Source organism: Anopheles coustani, chromosome 3 (assembly GCF_943734705.1).
Source record: "Anopheles coustani chromosome 3, idAnoCousDA_361_x.2, whole genome shotgun sequence".
NCBI lineage: Eukaryota > Metazoa > Arthropoda > Insecta > Diptera > Culicidae > Anopheles > Anopheles coustani.
Genome location: NC_071288.1, coordinates 47,403,391 through 47,420,045, shown reverse-complemented (window position 1 = coordinate 47,420,045; position 16,655 = coordinate 47,403,391). Strand labels below are relative to the sequence as shown.

At 47.0% G+C, this 16,655-nt stretch overlaps 3 protein-coding genes across 3 annotated transcripts in view; 1 reads left to right on the top strand and 2 right to left on the bottom strand.

The window, feature by feature from the left end:
- Positions 1 to 15,526, top strand: part of LOC131272894 (sodium/calcium exchanger 1) — a 130,601-nt gene extending 115,075 nt beyond the window's left edge. The window contains exons 4-8 of the mRNA XM_058274766.1: positions 7,083 to 7,182; positions 7,251 to 7,370; positions 11,945 to 12,103; positions 12,198 to 12,369; positions 12,466 to 15,526. Coding sequence (XP_058130749.1) covers positions 7,083 to 7,182; positions 7,251 to 7,370; positions 11,945 to 12,103; positions 12,198 to 12,369; positions 12,466 to 12,670 — 756 coding nt within the window. The 3' untranslated portion in view covers positions 12,671 to 15,526. The remainder of the gene's footprint in view (positions 1 to 7,082; positions 7,183 to 7,250; positions 7,371 to 11,944; positions 12,104 to 12,197; positions 12,370 to 12,465) is intronic.
- On the bottom strand, positions 521 to 2,238 carry LOC131272898 (probable cytochrome P450 6a14). Its single transcript, XM_058274771.1, has 2 exons — positions 1,107 to 2,238; positions 521 to 1,043 (listed from the first exon to the last, which is right to left on the bottom strand). Exons 1-2 carry the CDS (start codon positions 2,236 to 2,238, stop codon positions 601 to 603), a joined length of 1,575 nt encoding a protein of 524 aa, XP_058130754.1. The 3' UTR covers positions 521 to 600.
- Positions 2,496 to 4,321, bottom strand: LOC131272905 (probable cytochrome P450 6a14). The gene is made up of 2 exons (XM_058274777.1): positions 3,196 to 4,321; positions 2,496 to 3,125 (listed from the first exon to the last, which is right to left on the bottom strand). Exons 1-2 carry the CDS (start codon positions 4,310 to 4,312, stop codon positions 2,710 to 2,712), a joined length of 1,533 nt encoding a protein of 510 aa, XP_058130760.1. The 5' UTR covers positions 4,313 to 4,321; the 3' UTR covers positions 2,496 to 2,709.
- Positions 15,527 to 16,655: the final 1,129 nt, after the last annotated feature.

The window sequence follows — 16,655 nt, the reverse complement described above, 5'->3', positions numbered from 1 at the left end:
TTCATATAGAAATGTTTGGTGATAGTTTTTCTCATAGAAAAATCTTAATGGCAAAGTTGAACCTTGGCGACGTGAAATGTGACATATAGTATTTTTTATTGTGGGCTCCGTTTTTGTTCTTTCTCTTAAATTGAATAAATTTTATTACCACCACATTTTATTAGTCACAAAGGTGATAAATTCAATCGATCTGTCTCCCTGCTCGGGTTATCTCGAACATGCGCTGGGGGGATTCAAACCTTCTTGCAATGTTATGGTGCCTCATTTCAATGACCATACCTTTTATCAACAGGTAACCCTATTTTGTACCTCCATATAGGGATCCCAAGGCGATATCGGCAATGAAGTGAGTCAACTGATTAATCGGATGGGTAACGGAGTGCTTTCAAAAGATGATGAAAATAAGAAAATGATGAAAGTGAAGTTTTTAAGACCTTTGTTCACGTAAATTTTAGTGAAGAATGTTTTATTTCACAAAATGGGGAAGATTTAATTTTAACGCTCCATCAATTTACCCCTTTTTAAAGCAAGTACATAAATTAAGTAGCCATTAATCATGAATAAGTGAATTTAGAATACATTATAAGGCAAGTTGTTTTGCTACTCTTTTTGACTTTTCCTATCATCACCAACCAATCCTATCTGCAGATGATTTCCACCGACCGGAGAAAGGATGAATGTTTTTGGATCGAACACGATCTGTTGAGGCGTTTTCTCCGATGGCCGGAAGTAGAAATGTTGCAGCAGAGTAAGGAGGCCCACCTTCACCTGCATCAGCCCAAACCGCATGCCGATACACTGTCGAGGCCCATCGCCGAACGGTAGAAATACACACGGTGGCCGATTTTTGCTTTCCAACGCCGAAAAGCGCTCCGGATCGAACCGATCCGGGTCGTGGTAGTACTCGGGATCGTGGTGGATCGCGTATATGGGTATCTGTACGAGTACGTTACGTGGAATGACGTGCGTAGTGCCCGGGATGGTATAGTCTTGTACCGCCATCCGATTCGTTGACTCGAGAGGAGGATACTTTCGAAGGGTTTCTGTAAAGGGAGAGAACATTCTGTAAATCGATCGACTAGGGAATCGCAAACGTTCTCGTTTACCGTTGATAACTTGATCCAAGTAGGGAATGCTCATCGCCACGTCATAAGATAGTGTTCCCCCTGCTTTCTCCATAGCAATGTTGATCTCATCGCGGAGTCGCTCCTGAATGTCCGGGTTCATCGCCAACTCGTACAGACAGAAGTTCATCACCGTTGAGGATGTTTCGAATCCTGCCACGAAGAAGATGAACACCTGCGCCGCCAGCTCGTCTTGAGTCATGCCGACCTCACCCTTGCCCAGCGCGTCACCCTCGCCGTGTTCCACTAGACTACCCTTGTTCTTGATATGTATTAATAGGTTCAAGAAATCATTTCGCTGTACGTTGTGCTTCTCCCGATACTCCACCGTCTCCCGGACGAGGTTCATGAAGAACGCTTCTACATCGTCCTCAGTCGCCTTGACGCCGAGTTTCTTTGCCCATCCCCGGAACAGCATGGCGAACAGAATTTTCACCATCGCCGATAGTTTGTGTTGGAAAATTCTATTACCGTACTTGAGGAAATCCGACTCGGCGTCCCTGAGCGTGTTACACTCGATACCGAACGCGCACGTCCCGATCACGTCGGTGGTGAACCGGGCCAAGATGCCTTTCATTTCCTGCTCATACAAGCCCGTGGTAACGGTAGCGCAACCGTCCGTTATTACGCTACGTAGCTCCTCCGCCACCGACAACATCAGGCCAAACATCTGCTTCATCCGGCCGGAGGTGAACGTTGGCGTGAGCTTCTGACGCAGCGTGCGCCACTCGTGGCCCTCAAGGTTAAACAGATGCCCGGACAGTGGGTCCGCCCGTACGTTGCTGTACATTCCGCGATCATGAAACACGCTGAAGTCCTGCACCAGGATCGTTTTCACCAGCTCCAGATCGCACACGATCACGAGCGGCATGAAAAAGTAGCTGATACCGATGAAACGTTCACCGCGGCCTTTGACGTAGTGGTAGACTTCTTGCGTCACGTAGGCGGCATGCCGGGTACTCCCATTACCCTCCATGTGCCCAACCAGAAGGCTGGGGTTCGGCTTGCAGGGGAAGTTCCGTTTCAGCCAAAATCGATGCTTATCGCGCAAGAAAAGATAGGCAAGCGATAAGACGAGCACAATGCCGAGCAAAACCACACCGAGTAACGCCATGTCGACGAGCGCTGTTTGCCGAACCGGCCACAACCGAATACTGAAGCGCACCAAACGAATTTCTAACCTTCGCACTTTCGGGTGGGGCCCGGGAAACACAAGATGCGTTTCATCACCACTACAAAAATGGATGGTGGAGTTTTACCGCACAACAGATGCCCGCGTCCATGCCCTGACGGTGCTTAACGAATGCGTAAACAAATCGTCGACGGAAGGCAGGAACGTAAATCCATACAGACACACGGCTCCAATGAACGTCGAGCGAAAACGAATATTCGACTTATTTTTATTCCTATAAACATTTCAACATATGGTAAATATCAAGCGAGTTATTTGGCGCGATGACGCAACCATTTGCGTACGATAAATAGTTTGCCCGTGTCGAACACGACCGTGGCGGATGATCGGTAGAATAATGTACCCAGAGCGCTCAGTTGGTTCAGATTCGAAGTTTTGTCACGGGCAGCGGAGTCAAATTTTCTCAACATGTAGATAGTTCCCTTTGTTGGGAGTCAAGAAGAACACCTTCGGCTCAAACGTGATACGATCCGGCGTGTCCTCGGTTGGGGTGAAGCGAAATTGGCGTAGCAATGTTATCAGACCCAGTTTGGCCTGCATCATACCGAACCGCAGTCCAATGCAGATCCGTGGACCTTCACCGAACGGCATGTATACGTACGGTGGGCGTTGGCTGACCACCTCCGGCTTAAAGCGATCCGGATCGAACCGGTCCGGCTCGGGGAAGTAGTCCGGATCGTGGTGTAGAGCGTAGATCGGGATCTGTACCATCGTGCCCTTGGGAATGACGTGCGTCGTACCGGGGATGGTGTAGTCGCGCTCTGGCGTCCGCGTAATCGTCTCAAGCGGAGGATACTTACGCATGGTTTCTGTTTCGGGGACAAACGAGTGCGTTTGAGAGAATGCATTTGTGGCCCTGGAAGTTGCCCGTTTTCTTACCATTGATCACATTGTCCAGGTACTCGATACCCATTGTCACATCGTACGTCAGTTGCCCATCGTTGGCGGCGATGGCCTTATTGATTTCCTCGCGCAAACGATCCTGGATGTCCGGATGCTTCGCCAACTCGTACAAACAGAAGTTCATCGTGGTAGAAGACGTCTCGAAGCCGGCCAGGAAGAAGATGAACACTTGCGCCGTCAGCTCGTTCATTGTCATGCCGATCTCCTCACCCTTGCCCACGTGCCCCTCGTTCTGCTCCGACAAACTGCCCTTGTTCTTGATCTGTATCAAAAGGTTCAAGAAATCGTTCCGCTGCACATTGTTCTTCTCCCGATACTCCACCGTCTCCCGGACGAGGTTCATGAAAAACCTCTCCACACCGGCGTCCGTTATCTTCACACCGATACGCTTCGACAGTCCCCGGGCGAGCAGTATGAAGATAATCTTGATCATGGTCGACATCTTCTGTTTGAACACCATGCCGCCGTACTTGAGAAAGTCGGAGTTGGGGTCTTTCAGCGTGTTGCACTCGATGCCGAACGCACACGTGCCGATCACGTCGGTCGTGAACCGGACCAAAATGTCCTTCATCTCCATGCGCCCCTCGTGCACGTGTTCATCCACGTGCATCCCCAGCCTTTCCGCAACCTCCAGGATCGTACCGAACATCTGCTTCATCTTGCCGGAGGTGAACGTCGGCGTCAGCTTCTGGCGAAGGGTGCGCCACGCTTTGCCCTCCAGCGCGAACAGCGTCCCGGACAGTGGATCCGCCTCGGGATCGGCGAACTGGCCCCGATCGTGGAACACACTGAAGTCCTTCACCAGGATCGCCCGGATCACCTCCGGATCTACGGGCACGACGGCCGGTATGACGAATATATTAATGCCTCCGAACGCTTCGCCGCGACTCTTTAGTGCCTGATAGTTTTCCAACGTCACGCACGATGCGTGGCGCTCGGTGTTGATACCCTTCACGTGCCCGAACAGCAGCCGCTGGTTCGGGATGGTCGGAAAACCACGCCGCGTCCAGTAGTTGTACCGATGGCGCAGGAAAAGATATACGCACGTAGCGAACACAACCGAGGCAGCTAAAATGATACCAACGAGCTCCATGGTGACGCGGTGTTGCTTCGGCAACCGCTACTCCCATACTAGATCGCACAACGATTCCGCGGCGCTGAACGAAAGTCAACATCCAATTGTGGTAGCCAAATTTACCGCCGGAACAAGACAAGCGCGATGGATGCGATGCGCGCAAGAAGGAGATAACGGTTTCCAGCAGCTTTATTTACAGCACAGCATTCGAACGCACACTGCGGCCGTAACCCTTCACAACTCCTAACGTACGCTACTTTCATTCACGAAAGGCCGGTCATCAAACCTCAATTTGCAACGGCAGGGATGGCAGTTGTTATGACGTATATTTATCTATAACATTCACACCAACTCGTTTGTTGATAGGGCGTTTCCCGGTGGAGCACAGACCTGTTTATTTGGGGCAACCTTTACTCAGTATTAGATTAATATCACACACACCCACACTCAAATGTCCGACGTGACTTGCAAAAACATTTTCAAAAAACCCTCTAATTACACCAGCCTTCTTTGAGCCCCGTTGACTGTAAATCGATTAGTTGACCTTGACGTCTCACGTGCACAACGTGGGTTTGACGGTCGGATGGAGACGCGGATGCGATCGCAGTAACATCGATCATCTCGTTTGGCATCACTCACACGCTTTCCACGTTCAAATACATACCCCCAGTGGGAGCGAGCACCAGAGAACGTGGTTTGAAGGTGATGTCCGCCGGCATACGCTCAGCATCGAGGGAGAACCGGAACGAACGGAGCATCGCCACTAGACCCACTTTGACGAGCATCAGACCAAAGGTGTCCCCAATGCAGTGTCGAGGTCCGAGACCGAAGGGCATAAAGGTGGTGGAAGTACGGGAGGATTTACTGGGCGCAAACCGATCCGGGTTGAACACTTCCGGCTGCGGGTAGTACGCGGGATCATGATGGATCGCGTGGACCGGTACAACGACCAGCGTTCCCCGGGGTATTGTCCCCACTCCGGCTACCGCGTAGTCGTTGTTGGGCACACGAAACAGGAAGTCCACCGATGGGTACATTCGAAGGGTTTCTAAAACGATACGAACACTTGAATATCGCTGCGACTCGGAAACGCAAGTGAGCAATTACCATTGACCACTTGGTCCAGGTAGCCCAGGTACATCACCATCTCGTAGCTCAGCTGACCGTCGGTTTCATCCAGTGCGGCCAAGATGGCCGTACGCAGTTTCTCTTGCACTGCGCCATTCTTGGCCAGCTCGAACAGACAAAAGTTCATCAGACTGGCTGAAGTTTCGAAGCCGGCGATAAAGAACGTGTAGCACTGGCCGGCCACCTGCGTCATGTCTAGCTCACCGCGGTCCTTCATCTCCAGCAGGATCTGCAGGAAGTCCCGCTTGACGGTGCGGTAGCTCTCCCGGTGGAGAACCGTTGAGCGGCAGAGCTGCAGGAAGAACTGCTCCACGGACGGCTTATTCACGCACAACCGCAGCGCGTCCGCCAGCCGGCGGAAGCAGTAGCCAAAGCGCAGCTTCCACATGCTCCGTAAACTGCACCGGAACGCCCGGTGGCCCATGGCACGGAACTCGGCGTGCGGCTCCCGGATCGTGCGGCAATCGATACCGAAGGCGCAGCTCCCGATCACATCGGTGGTGTAGCGCGCCAACAGGTCCGTCCACTCGAGATCCACCCGGCGCCCGTTGGTCGCCACGTAGGCGGATAAGTTCTGTGCAATCCGCACCGTGGCCGCAAACATAGCCCGCACGTTCGGTGGTCCCAACGCTGGACCAAGGCGCCGCCGAAGCTGGTGCCACTTTTCACCGCCGAGCGAGAACAGCATCTCGCTGCTGAGTGGGTTTACCTTTGCATTCGCGTACAGGCCGCGGTCGTGGAAGTGGGTGAAATCCTTTACCAGCACGCGCTCGATTAGCTCCCGATCCACGGCCAGCAGGACGGGCGAGAAGAACAGATTGAAGCCACCGGCCAGAAGGCGACGCTCGCGAAACTCCCGGTACAGTTCGAGCAAGATCGAGGCCGTGTGACGCTGGGTGGATATTCCGCGGACGTGGCCATACAGCAGATGGGGCTCGGTGGCCGCGCGGGGCAGCTCATGGCGGGCCCAGAATGTTTGCCGCCGTCGAAGAAACCACCGTACAGAGACACCGAGCAGTAGCACCACGGCTGTGGCACCGTACGGGAGCAACGTCCAAAACGCGGTCATAGTGTAGGCGGACCGTAACGCACTGGCGGAAGGTCGGAAGCTCGTCCCCTGCGGGTCCGCTTATCTTCGCCCCGCCACACACACAAATATATCGATAGCTCAGTGCTCATATCGAACGCCGCGGGTTTGCAATCTTTCGGGGACGACTTATCGACCGCTAAGACAACCACTGTGCCCTTGGTCCCGGCGGTGGACCTTGGTTCGGATTGATTTATGTTTGGCACCCTTTGTTTTGTGTGCCATTTGAGATAATCGATTAAATTATTTGTACTTGAGTTTCCTTGTTTACTCATCATGGAAAGAAATAGCACATTTATATATAAGATGAAACTTATTAAATTCTAAGGTTAAATATACTTTTTCGAAAACTTTTTCGAACAAAGTAAAAACTGAAAACGTTTTCCATTTGGTACTTGTTCATCGATTCTTAAAACTGTCTAATGTCTGCACTGTTGCCTACATTTAGGCGCAAATACAAATCGACGAGATTTTCCCTGAGCAACAAGGATCTAATTTGTTTAGTTTTTGAACCGATTGAAATAGTAAAATAAGTACTGAATATACATTATTTTCTTTTTTTGCATTTCCCAGAACACCGTAGATAAGTTAGTACAGCGTGCAAATGCCTCCATCCTGATCGGCACCTCTTCCTGGAAGGAACAGTTCATTGAAGCGATCACCGTCAGTGCTGGTAAGTGACTTAATCCGGGAAAACCCGAAAACGGCTGCTGCCTTACGCGACGCATTCTCCTCTTGCAGGTGACGATGACGGTGAAAAGGGCGAGGGTGAAGAAGAGCCGACGCCAAGCTGCATGGACTACATCATGCATTTCATCACGCTATTCTGGAAGATCATCTTTGCCTTTATTCCACCAACAGGTAAGTCAGTCAGCAGTTTGGCCTTGTTAGGCCAAAGCCGCACTCTAGTTCATGTACAACTCCAAGAGGCATAACAAAAAAGATAATTAAACGGTACGAAAACCAACGGTAAAGAACCGAACAATATGGTTATGCGTTTACGACTGAAACTAATAACTTCCTCCCGTGGCCTTATCACGCTAAGCAACCTTCTGTCGCGTTAGGCACAAAAAGAGGCATTGCTGCTTTCGTCTGTTCCGAAGCAATTATGACAGAACAACTTTCGAAGTGCCATTCCCTTTTTATTGCCCTGGTGAAAGATTTCGAAGAGCACGCAGGGTGCGCCTAATGGAGAGAAAACCACAAAAAAATGTCTTATTGTTAGCCATAATACATCGGAAAAGCGAATTTCTTTCTTTCGTCTGGCTGTCACCAACTCGCAGATCCATTTTTGCAGCAAATTCTAGCTGTTTCACAACTTCCTGGTTTCTCCTCTCCCGAAACATATTATCCAATCTTTACTGGGGGTGTTGCTAATTAATGATAGCCTTCATTCCGTCGGTTGAAATTACAAATGGGACTTGAATCATAAATTTTGAATGTCAAAAAGCATAATGGGACTTACACTGTCCGTTTCTTTGAGATATTTTAATTCTTTCTTCACTTCTAATGGAAACGCAACGTTGAAAGGTTATAAATTTGGGTGAAATTTTAATTTACTTCGCGAATTAATTAGTCGTTTGCTTTATGCTGCATATTCTGATCATTGTTGCTGTGTTGAAATAGCACAAAAAAATAATCGGAATTCAACTCGTTGTTACATTTGTTCTTGGTAAGCGGCCATTTGGGCAAACATGATGTTTTTTGAGAAAATGTTTCTCCCTTGTTTACCAGTAAACAGAACTAAGGCTAGTTCCTTTTTTCCCTTACAACTTTAACCGACTTTTCCTGGCAAATGTTAGTGTCCATGGGAGTGGAAGAAATGTTTCCCCTTTTCCTTTATTAAGCTCATAAGATGTTTGAAGTATGCGCACGATGTCGTGCCATGGTTCACGGGTAGGAAAGAATATTTCATCCCATTACCCTCCCCTGGTCCACACTGTGCCACACCCTTACCCCTTCGGAAGCAAATGTACAACCGTAGCACTATTCGTCTACCGTGCCACACCCGACCAGGGAAACGAAGCGGGAAATGTCCCTTTTCCGTGTACGTTCCAGATCGTCGTTCACATTCCACCTCGAATCGATAATGATGGAATATTTCTACCCTCGGGAGAACTTTTTGCATTATTTTACTGTTCATGAAAATGAATGAAAGTATGGTCATGGGGCTTTGTAAGGGAATTACTTCTTCAGAACTACTTAATTTTCGTTTTTGCTTTAAGCATTTACCGAGAAGGTCTTAACCACCGTTTTAAAGGAAAGACTAAAAGAGCAGCCTCAAGTTAAAGCTTTCATTCGATTTGTTAAAGTATTTTTAATGCTTACGACTGACGATTTTTTAATGGTTTCCCAAATCTTTGGTCTGCCTATGAAATGATAGGCTAAACCCTGTCACAATTAAAATGAAGTTTGTTCAATTTCGCAACCTCAATGTACAATCAGTGCAATTTTTCTACAAGAAAGGCAGAGGCAATCAATTAAAAAAAAATAGTTTAAATTTCAATTTGAACATTGCCTTGCTATGATTTAAAAACGTAAGCCTCCAAAATTAGAAATCATATACAATTGTTCATTTATGTTTTATTTTTATCCGATGGCCTACTCCGCTTTGGTTTAAAATGTTTATCTATAAATTTAACAGTTTGTGCATTACTCATAAACTAAAAACTTTAAGAAACACTATGCCATCGAAAGATGGATCAACATATTTATGCGGCTTTGTGCAGTGAAAAACAATTGAGTAGAAATTGGTCGGAATAGGTTTCGCTTCATACACTTTCCCATTCATTGCCGTATTGTGCTTCCGGAAACCTTCGCCGCTTGCCTGGTTCCTCAGGAATGCCCCCTTCACCATGGGCTTGCGGACATAAACGGTGAAGAGTGAAATATGCACCATTCCGACGGTCCGACTGCAAACCGACCATAAATGACTGACCACACCGGACGAGGAATCCGCCCAGAGGGATTCTTGGCTTAACTTACACTTTGCCACCGGCTGCCGAGGGACGAGCGGTCCTTATCGTGTCCGTGTGATGATACACCCTAGCAACGTATAACGTATATTTAATGCGTTGCTAGCTTTCCTGCAAACGGCACCCAAAGCCCCGAAGGGATTACAAACGCTGGGATCGCCATGGTACGAGTGGATTGGTCAAGTCGGGTGAACAATATGCACCTTCCACAATTGCTAGTGCACCGTTTTAAAAACCACTTCCATTGGCTTGTCCGCTCGGATCGGGGGAGGGTAGGCAGTCGTTTTTAATCTGACTGCATCAGACTAAAGCTCCCACCTTTGCCGGCGGCAGAATGATGTTTGCAAACGATTTACATACATTTGTCCAACAGCCAGCGTCGTAACTGAACGCCACTAGGAGACGAGACCACAAAGTCGATGGAAATACCAGCTGTGGTGCTGGTTTAGGTTTCAACACACTACTACTATTTGGCTACTGTCGGTTGGCTTAGTCGGTGAGGTGTTGGACAAGTGAACATGTTTCATTCTTGCCACTACATGGAAAATGAATTGAAACACCAGTGAAGTGAAGCTAACCAAAGTGACACTGTGGAAGTCACTGCAGAATGTTGACTTATCTTGTCTAACGATATCATTATTATTATTGCGATTCTTGTGGCAATGTTGTGGAAAAACTGCATCAGGGAGCATACTCGGGAGTTGCCTTAACACAGGATAATCGTGTCCACCAGGGAGACGTGGAACACTGAAGCAGTGAAGGGTGGTAGCGGACGGCAGCACGTGTGGTGGAATTGATGCTCACCATCCATCATTCTCCGCCGGCTCAAACAATTCATCAATCTTCTTCCACTACGAGCGACTTTCTATCGCTATCTCTGCATGACTATCGTCGTTAAGGGACTTGCGCCAGCATAATGTCGGCGCTCCTGGGCGCACGATACTGTTGCTACTAAGCGTGTGAACGGTGCATGTACGCCATCGACACCCTAGGTGTCAATGATGTGTGGTTGGCCCGGTCGAGCTTGGTAAACTCTTGGCCACGGCCACGTTGGGGGTTGGTTTTGTTTTTTACCATTTATTATTTCACCCACGTTCTTCTTATTCCGATCCCCACCATTCCCGGGCACGATCGGTGCAGCGTTTGGGAAATGGGACGAAAAGCTCGACTTGCACTCTCCACCTACCGCGAGAGGCCGACCCCTTAAAGCAGGGTGGTAAGGGAGGGGGCGTTCCGACGGGTGCTCTCGAGCGGGAACAATATTTCATCCCGCCGACGTCGATGGATGAAATTGGAAGTTTTGACATGGATAAATTATAGCTTGTTTTCATCGATGGCAAACATGATTGGGGGCCGATACTAACGATCTGAATCACGAATTAAGGCGTTAATCAAACTTGTTAACCGTTAAGAACCGAAATTCAAGACCAAAGAAATATGAAAAAAATATTCGTGCCAATTATTTTTTCCTAGAGTTTAAACATTTTTAAACTTAATTTCGATATTTTATAGGAAATGAATAAAAGGTTTAAACAGTGTGTAAATTTTTGGAAGCTCTCAAATATAGGTGTCAAATAAACAACTAGACATATAAGATTCTTTTCCAAAATTTGTTTTTTACGTAGGGCTATTTTCAAATTTAAAAAATTCAAAAGTTTTGTTTTGAGTAAAACGTTCAATTTCGAACAATAATGTGTAAGGTTAGTTTTTCTTCCTTTATTCCTTAGTCCATATCGCTAAACTTAATGCAAAAGACGGTTAATTTGAGTCGAATGAAGGCACGCTTAAACATTATTGATTATTGGATTTTTTCCTTTTCCAAATAATAATCTCTCTGTTTCACTTACACAAAACATTCATCTTCGTTTAACGTTACGGTCTTCAAATCGACTCATACCCGTTTAAGTTAATCTTCAGATTTAAATTCTTAAAGTTGATAATACCGATGTTTCTATGTTAAAAGAAGTTTGTTCGATAAACTTAAACATAAGATGCAGTTGTCGTGTATAAAATAACTTGAGGTGAATGCATTTGTGCTCAACAATTGACTTTTAACATCGCCTTGAAACACGATATGTTACATCAAACGCACGTCGATGGCAATGTTCCCCTTCCCAAGGACCTTTGGTGTAGTCGTCTTGTAAAGAAGTCCCTAGGAGAAACAAAAATCTCAACGAAGAGTGCCGTTGGCCTCTCGCATGATATCCTTTTCCATTTGCCACCGCACGGCCGAGAATTGCGTCTCTCTCCGTTTTGCCCTTTGTGGGATGGTGCCTGTCGCGAAAAACACTTGACCGAGTTCCGGTTCCCGATCGACAAGTGGGATGTTGCCTACGGCCCTGTACGGTGACCACTTTCGTGCACGGTATCCGCTAAAAATTTATTCACCGTCAGCCACGCACTTGTGTCTAGGATGTTTCATACTAATTTTCCTTCATTTTCCCTCTTTTTTTCCCTCAGACATGTCCGGAGGATATCTGTGCTTCGTTGTATCCATCTTCTGCATCGGTGTCGTGACGGCCATCATCGGGGACGTCGCTTCGCACTTTGGCTGCACGCTCGGCATCAAGGATTCGGTCACTGCCATCATCTTCGTCGCGCTGGGAACGAGTATACCAGGTGCGTAACCGAGTGTGGCCGAATGGAGGCTCACAGGCGTCCCGCGCTGGGCGGATGGATAATGCTAAGCCTACTTTGCTTCTCGCCCGTACAGATACGTTCGCCAGTAAGGTCGCTGCCATCCAGGACAAGTACGCCGATGCCAGTGTTGGCAACGTGACGGGCAGCAATGCGGTCAACGTGTTTCTCGGTATCGGAGTCGCCTGGACGATTGCCGCCTGCTACCACAGCTACCATGGCCGATCGTTCGATGTCGAGCCGGGAACGTAAGTAGCATCCCGTAGCCGTGTCGCATGACACGGACATTTGCAGCCTTCAATTACACTGTCACGCCATTTGGTTCTTTCTTCGTTCGCTTTTAGGTTGGCCTTCTCCGTGACGCTGTTCTGCTCGGAAGCGCTGATCGCTATCCTGGTGCTGATGCTCCGGCGAAGCAAGCGCATCGGCGGAGAGCTCGGTGGTCCCAAGAAGATCAAGATCGTTACCTCTATTTTCCTCTTCTCCCTTTGGATCGTGTACCTGCTGATCAGCAGCTTGGAAGCGTACGGCATCATCAAGGGTTTCTAAGCAGCGTGACCCAAAACCAGAGCGAACGCAAGAAGGACGGACACGGTCCGCGAGACATTGCTAACGAGAGACGCAGACACGGAAATCGACACACCAAACCCTCTCGCAGCAAAGTTCAGGCCCCATCTACATCGTCGTCGAACGTTTCCGGAATCAATCGGACTATCGGAGTTCCGGTGTGCATTCCGCTTCCCAGCATGATTCCTCGCCGCTCACTCGCTGGCCGCAATTCCGCCATTGCTGTGCTGCTGTAACTCAAAGAAACATCCTCGCACATACTGGGTGGTTGAAAGGGGGAGACCCTTGCCCTTGCGTGGACTCCCGAAGCAACGCTACAGCTGCGCCTCAATACGTGTTTACTAAAGTAGCTACCTATCAAATGAACGTGCACCGCGTCCTACGACACGTCCGGGCTATGGCTTTGGTGCCGCACAAGCCGATGACACTTAATAACCAAACCAATTCGCAGTGACAACAGCAACGGGGAATGCGGGACGACGGCTGGACACAAAAAAAAAACAAACAAAAGAAATGAAGACATTTGTTATATTAGCGATAAATGTTGCACACCGTTCACAACCCACTAACGCTAACCCAGCTCCCAGTGCGGCTGGGTGTAATTATTTAACAGATCATTTGATGCCATTTTACATTTCCTTCTCGTTTGTCTAGTTAAACATCTTTTGTTCTACACTCTTTCGTGTATGCCATCTGTTGACAGGGGGGGGGGAGGACAAACGCCCACGTAGAAACAGCGTTTAAGAGTTTTATTTTATTTGTAAATGTTATACACCTAAGCGCAGTGGAGCGAAGAAAGTGAACGCGTAACTTACTAGCGATATTAAGGAAATTAGTGTAAGAGTAAGAGAAAACAAAAAAACAAATCTATAGAAACTATAGAAAATAGTAGCATCAGAAGAAGAAGAGAAAGAAAACAGAAGCAAACAAAGTATAGAAACAACAAAAAAGTAAAAACCGAGCCGTTGTGAGAAAGGATGACAAACCAAACAGAGGGCAGCGTCAGCAAACCAAACGTGACGCAGGCCGCGGAATAGATTATGTGTAAACTACTACCGAAACTAAAACCAATCTGCCAAATTTGTTGAAATTAGTCGTATAGGAAGTAAGTAGATCGACAAAACAAAACGGACAAGCATGTCAAATCTAAGAGAGATAAAAAGGAAAGCGAAACTACAAATGTGGATAGTTGAACCGATAAGTAACGCAAACGGCACGCGATCCGCGTGTTTCCATGCGGGTAGCTTCGATGGAGAGGATTAAAGTTGTGTAGTTAAGTTTGTTGGTTTTCATTTTTATAAGGTCGTTAGATCCGGAAAGTAAACGTCCCCGGATCGGGTTAAAGAGATAAAAAAAACAAGTTGATAGTTTATTTATTGTTACGTCCATGAGAGCGGGAGCGAGAGGTGCAGTGACATTGTAAAGCTTAGAACTGGTGGATGGTGATGATATTGGAAAGCCTGGTTTAAATAAGCGTGTATCAAAACTTCCCGTACGAGATAGTGGCGAGTACGAGGCACAAAGACAAAACTAGGCAACATGAGAGATCGTTAATCGTTAATGAGCAACGAGATGCGGCAGAGGAACTCCCAACGCGCCTCGAAATCATTCTAGTCAACGAATGTACAGGTGAGTTCGAAGAAGAGCTTAGTTAGCAGGCAGGGACAAACAAACGGAACGCAAGTCCGCACACCAAAGGCGCGTAAAGAGCGAGCCAAAGATCGTACGTTTCCTTGCGCCATTCTTATGCTTATGCCTCGGTCGTCGCCCGACGTGCATTCATTTTTCGATGCCCCGATGTTTTACAAATATACATAGGTGAAATGCGACGAAGGCGTTGTACGTTGTATGCGAAATGAATTGATGTGTACATACGAGTTTGATAAGTGGTAGTTTTTCTTCATGTGCACTCACATCATCTCCCGTTCCACTGTCGTTATATCAATAGAAAGCAACACCTTCATTAGAAATCAGCTACTTCATTGATTGACAGATCAGGCCTCTGAAATTACCAACGGTTCCCGAACTCCATTCGATACAAGTATTTCCCATTCTCACCTTCGATAGTTTAACGGGTTAGCCCCCATTATGGGTCCTGCTACTCCGATGTTCATCTGGTGCAAAACCATTATTTTGGAGTGCATCCCTCCCCGACTGTCACGTGACAATCGCTATCCACCTGAAATAGTGTTCAGTGTAGGATCGCTTCAGAAAAAAGGATCGTCTTTTTTTTCAACAATGGTAAACCTAACTAAACAGCTCACTCCAAAACGAACCATTTAGCCAGTAGTGTAGGAATTACAAATGTCGGATTCTGGGCAACGACGACCAAACGTTGAGCGAACGTGAAGAAACCAATCGAAAGGGCGTTCCGTAAATCCAACGCGCCAGAGAAACATATCGCTGCGGAAACAAATGGACCAGCATAACGCAAACACAGCGAACGATCAAATGAATCAAATCAGTTGAGGACAAGGACCAAACAACAACAACGTAGATGGTGACGAATCGGGCCGCTGCATTACTTTTGGCAAGCCCCATCTGGGGCACAATTCGCAAACCGCCGGCGGGCTAAAATTTTCAATTCTTTTCGTCGATCGATTTCGCTCTTAGTAATATTAGGAACTAGAAAAAAAAAGTCAAACTGCCCTTTTTTATTTTTTAAACGCCTCTAGCTTAAATTTGTGGGATAAAATAAACTTTTAGAATCAACAGAAAAAGACGCCCGATTGCGGTTTGTTAAAGGTACTTTTAATACTCAAATCGAATGATACTAACATGCAAGTTTGGCGTAAGTGAAATGAAGTGCAGAAGATATCGTTGAAAATAAAAATAGTAAAAACCCAAGCTGTGCAATCCGCCTTGCATCCTCTTGTGGGGACCTGGTCCGAAAAACAAAAGTGCGTGCTTGCTGATCGCCGCTGAACAGGGCACAATCCCGGGTGTACACTTTACCAATGTACGTCGTGCTAGTCGGTTTCACCAATTCGAAGCATCGGAATCTTCCGATAAAGGATGTCAAAGCAATACACAGAAAACAAACACTACGTCCTTCCGAAAACCGTAGCTCTCTGTTTACACATTACCCCCGTATTTGTATAGGAGTAGGAGTAAATCGTAACCAATAAAATACAGCAACGACGAACAAAGTCAGTAGACCTAGGAGTTTCGCCATCTTCAAACAGTACAGAAACCATTCTTCCATTTCAACTGCAAACGGGCTTAGGTGTTTGTTTAGTTTTCATAATTCCTAGCTGTTGTCTTAAGATACTTCAAATTTAGCCGTATAAGTGTTGAGATAAGTACGATGAAAAGGTACACCAAAGCACAGAAAACCTTGTATCCTGGAGGACGAAAGCAAACCTAATACATCGACCTTGACTGGAAGATATTATTTAATTCATGTAAAGAACCTACAGAAAAAAGAAACATTTCCTACTAAAGCAGAAAATTTACTTCACCTGTTGGGAGCTATGCTTCCAAAGCCAAACGCCAGCGAAATGCTGGAGTTCAGTTAGAACCTGTTTGAATACTCAACCCCAACCATCTATGGCGAAAATAGTTGGGCTTAGGAAACTTTCTTCGATTGTGGAGCAAATGTTCTTTTTCATTTTATTTTGAATGATAAAAATGTTTTAAAATCCCAATTAAAAATTACATACTTTCTTTTCTGTGAAGTTACCTCACACAAGAAACCCAAATTGCAAAAGCCCTGTTCGTCTTAGGGTTAATTGTAGGACAGAATTTAAAGATGAATAAAAAGATTGACCACCGACCGTTAACGACTCTGGCTACTCAGGAGGAAGACGAGAAAGATTTTAAACCTCAACCGTTAGTTGTTCATGTCCCTCGGCGCCCATTAGCGATAGATTGTATCACCAGCCCATCGGTATGTATGTGTGTGGGTGTGCGTTTGTTTGCGTGTGTGTGTGGGTGTGTGTGTGTATTTGCGTGGCTGAAAGCTTCC

Bases quoted from the DNA above. Each gene is read 5' to 3' on its own strand.
- LOC131272905 (XM_058274777.1), bottom strand. From the start codon at position 4,312: ATGGAGCTCGTTGGTATCATTTTAGCTGCCTCGGTTGTGTTCGCTACG. The intron at 3,126-3,195 runs GTAAGAAAACGG...TCCCCGAAACAG, and splicing joins CCTGGACAATGTGATCAATG to AAACCATGCGTAAGTATCCT.
- LOC131272898 (XM_058274771.1), bottom strand. From the start codon at position 2,238: ATGGCGTTACTCGGTGTGGTTTTGCTCGGCATTGTGCTCGTCTTATCG. The intron at 1,044-1,106 runs GTAAACGAGAAC...CTCCCTTTACAG, and splicing joins CTTGGATCAAGTTATCAACG to AAACCCTTCGAAAGTATCCT.